At 49.4% G+C, this 1,576-nt stretch overlaps 1 protein-coding gene across 1 annotated transcript; it reads right to left on the bottom strand.

Moving 5' to 3' along the window:
* Window positions 1–216: 216 nt before the first annotated feature.
* LOC143390847 (olfactory receptor 13C7) lies at window positions 217–1,179 on the bottom strand. Its single transcript, XM_076843293.2, has one exon. It carries the CDS (start codon window positions 1,177–1,179, stop codon window positions 217–219), a length of 963 nt encoding a protein of 320 aa, XP_076699408.2.
* Window positions 1,180–1,576: the final 397 nt, after the last annotated feature.

Below are 1,576 nucleotides of genomic sequence, written 5' to 3'. Positions count from 1 at the left end.
GAAGTACTCATCCTTCAAGGCACACTCCCATCAGCTTTTAGGTTTCATCATGTTCATCATGTCCAGTAGGAGCAAAAGCTCTCCACTACACATGCAGTTCGACTTTCTGGTCATTGCTCTTCACATGTGTCTTCTCTGGGGAACATATTGTTCTGAGATTCACAGATGAAAGCAGCCAAGAGGCACAGAACTGTGGGCATATCTGTCCTCCAACCATCACTGGGTAACGTGCTTCTGAAACACCACCAGGTTCCTCACAGCAGCCTTCACGTCCTTGTTCCTCAGGCTGTAGATGATGGGGTTCAGCATGGGGGTTACCACCCCATAAAACAATGAGATGAGCTTGTCTGCCAGGTCCTGCTTGTCGGCCCCCAGAGGATCCTTAGACTTGGGCTTCCCATACATGAAGAGGATGGTCCCGTAGAAGACAATCACCACTGTGAGGTGGGCAGAGCAGGTGGAGAAGGCCTTTTTCCTCCCCTCAGCAGAGGGGATCCTCAGGATGGTGGCAAGGATGAAGACATAGGAGAAAGAGATGAACAGGACTGGGACCCCCAGAAAGATCATATTAGTCACCCCCATGCTGATCACGTTGATGGAGATGTCAGCACAGGCCAACTTCAGGACAGCCAGGATCTCACAGGTGAAGTGGTTGATGACATTGTCCCCACAGAAAGGCAGTCGCATTGCAAGGGATGTTTGAACCATGGAGGCAGCACTCCCTGCTGCCCAGGAAATGACAGCCATGGGCACATAGACAGCCTTGCTCATGACCACAGGGTACCTAAGGGGGTTGCAGATGGCCACATAGCGATCAAAGGCCATCATGCTCAGGAGAACACACTCTGTGGCTCCCATGGCAAAGGAGAGAAACATCTGCCCAGCACACGCTGAGAAGGAGATGGTCTTCCTGGGGGTGAGGAAGCTGTCAAGAATGAGGGGGACGGAGGAGGTCGTGTAGCAGATGTCCAGGAAGGAGAGGTTCCCCAGGAAGAAGTACATGGGTGTGTGCAGGTGGGAGTCAAGGAGGGTCACCAAGATGAGGACACCGTTGCCCAACAGAATCACCAGGTACATGAGCAGGATGAGCACAAAGAATGTTTTCTCCAGCTTTGGGTGGGCTGATAGGCCCAGGAGAACAAACTCTGACACAGATCCTGTCTGGTTGGTGGTTTCCATGGTGTGTCTTCTCTATCAACTGAAGAATATACCTAGAGGTCCAAGCTCAATACTCTTCCCTTTGGAAATGGCCAAGGCACCTGTTCTGGAATTCCAGTCTGGCTAAGTGCCAAAAAAATCATCTGAAAACCCACAGTGTTTACATCTTCCAAGACTGAGGAGCAACAAAATCAGATATAGTTTTGGGGCCATAAGACACCAAATTTACAAAGTTTAAAATGATGATTCTGATAATTTAATGCATTTGATTAGTGACAAAGACCGATGAAAGCAGCCAAGAGGCACAGAACTGTGGGAAGATCTGTCCTCCAAACATCACTGGGTAACGTGGTTCTGAAACACCACCAGGTTCCTCACAGCAGATTCAGTGTTTTGTACAGCACTTTATCTCTTTAAT

Source organism: Callospermophilus lateralis, chromosome 2 (assembly GCF_048772815.1).
Source record: "Callospermophilus lateralis isolate mCalLat2 chromosome 2, mCalLat2.hap1, whole genome shotgun sequence".
NCBI classification, from domain to species: Eukaryota; Metazoa; Chordata; class Mammalia; order Rodentia; family Sciuridae; genus Callospermophilus; species Callospermophilus lateralis.
Note: the sequence above shows the minus strand (reverse complement) of the source record. Positions and strands in the feature narration are given on the sequence as shown.

Excerpts from the sequence above, each read along its gene's own strand:
- LOC143390847 (XM_076843293.2), bottom strand. The coding sequence starts at position 1,179 with ATGGAAACCACCAACCAGACAGGATCTGTGTCAGAGTTTGTTCTCCTG.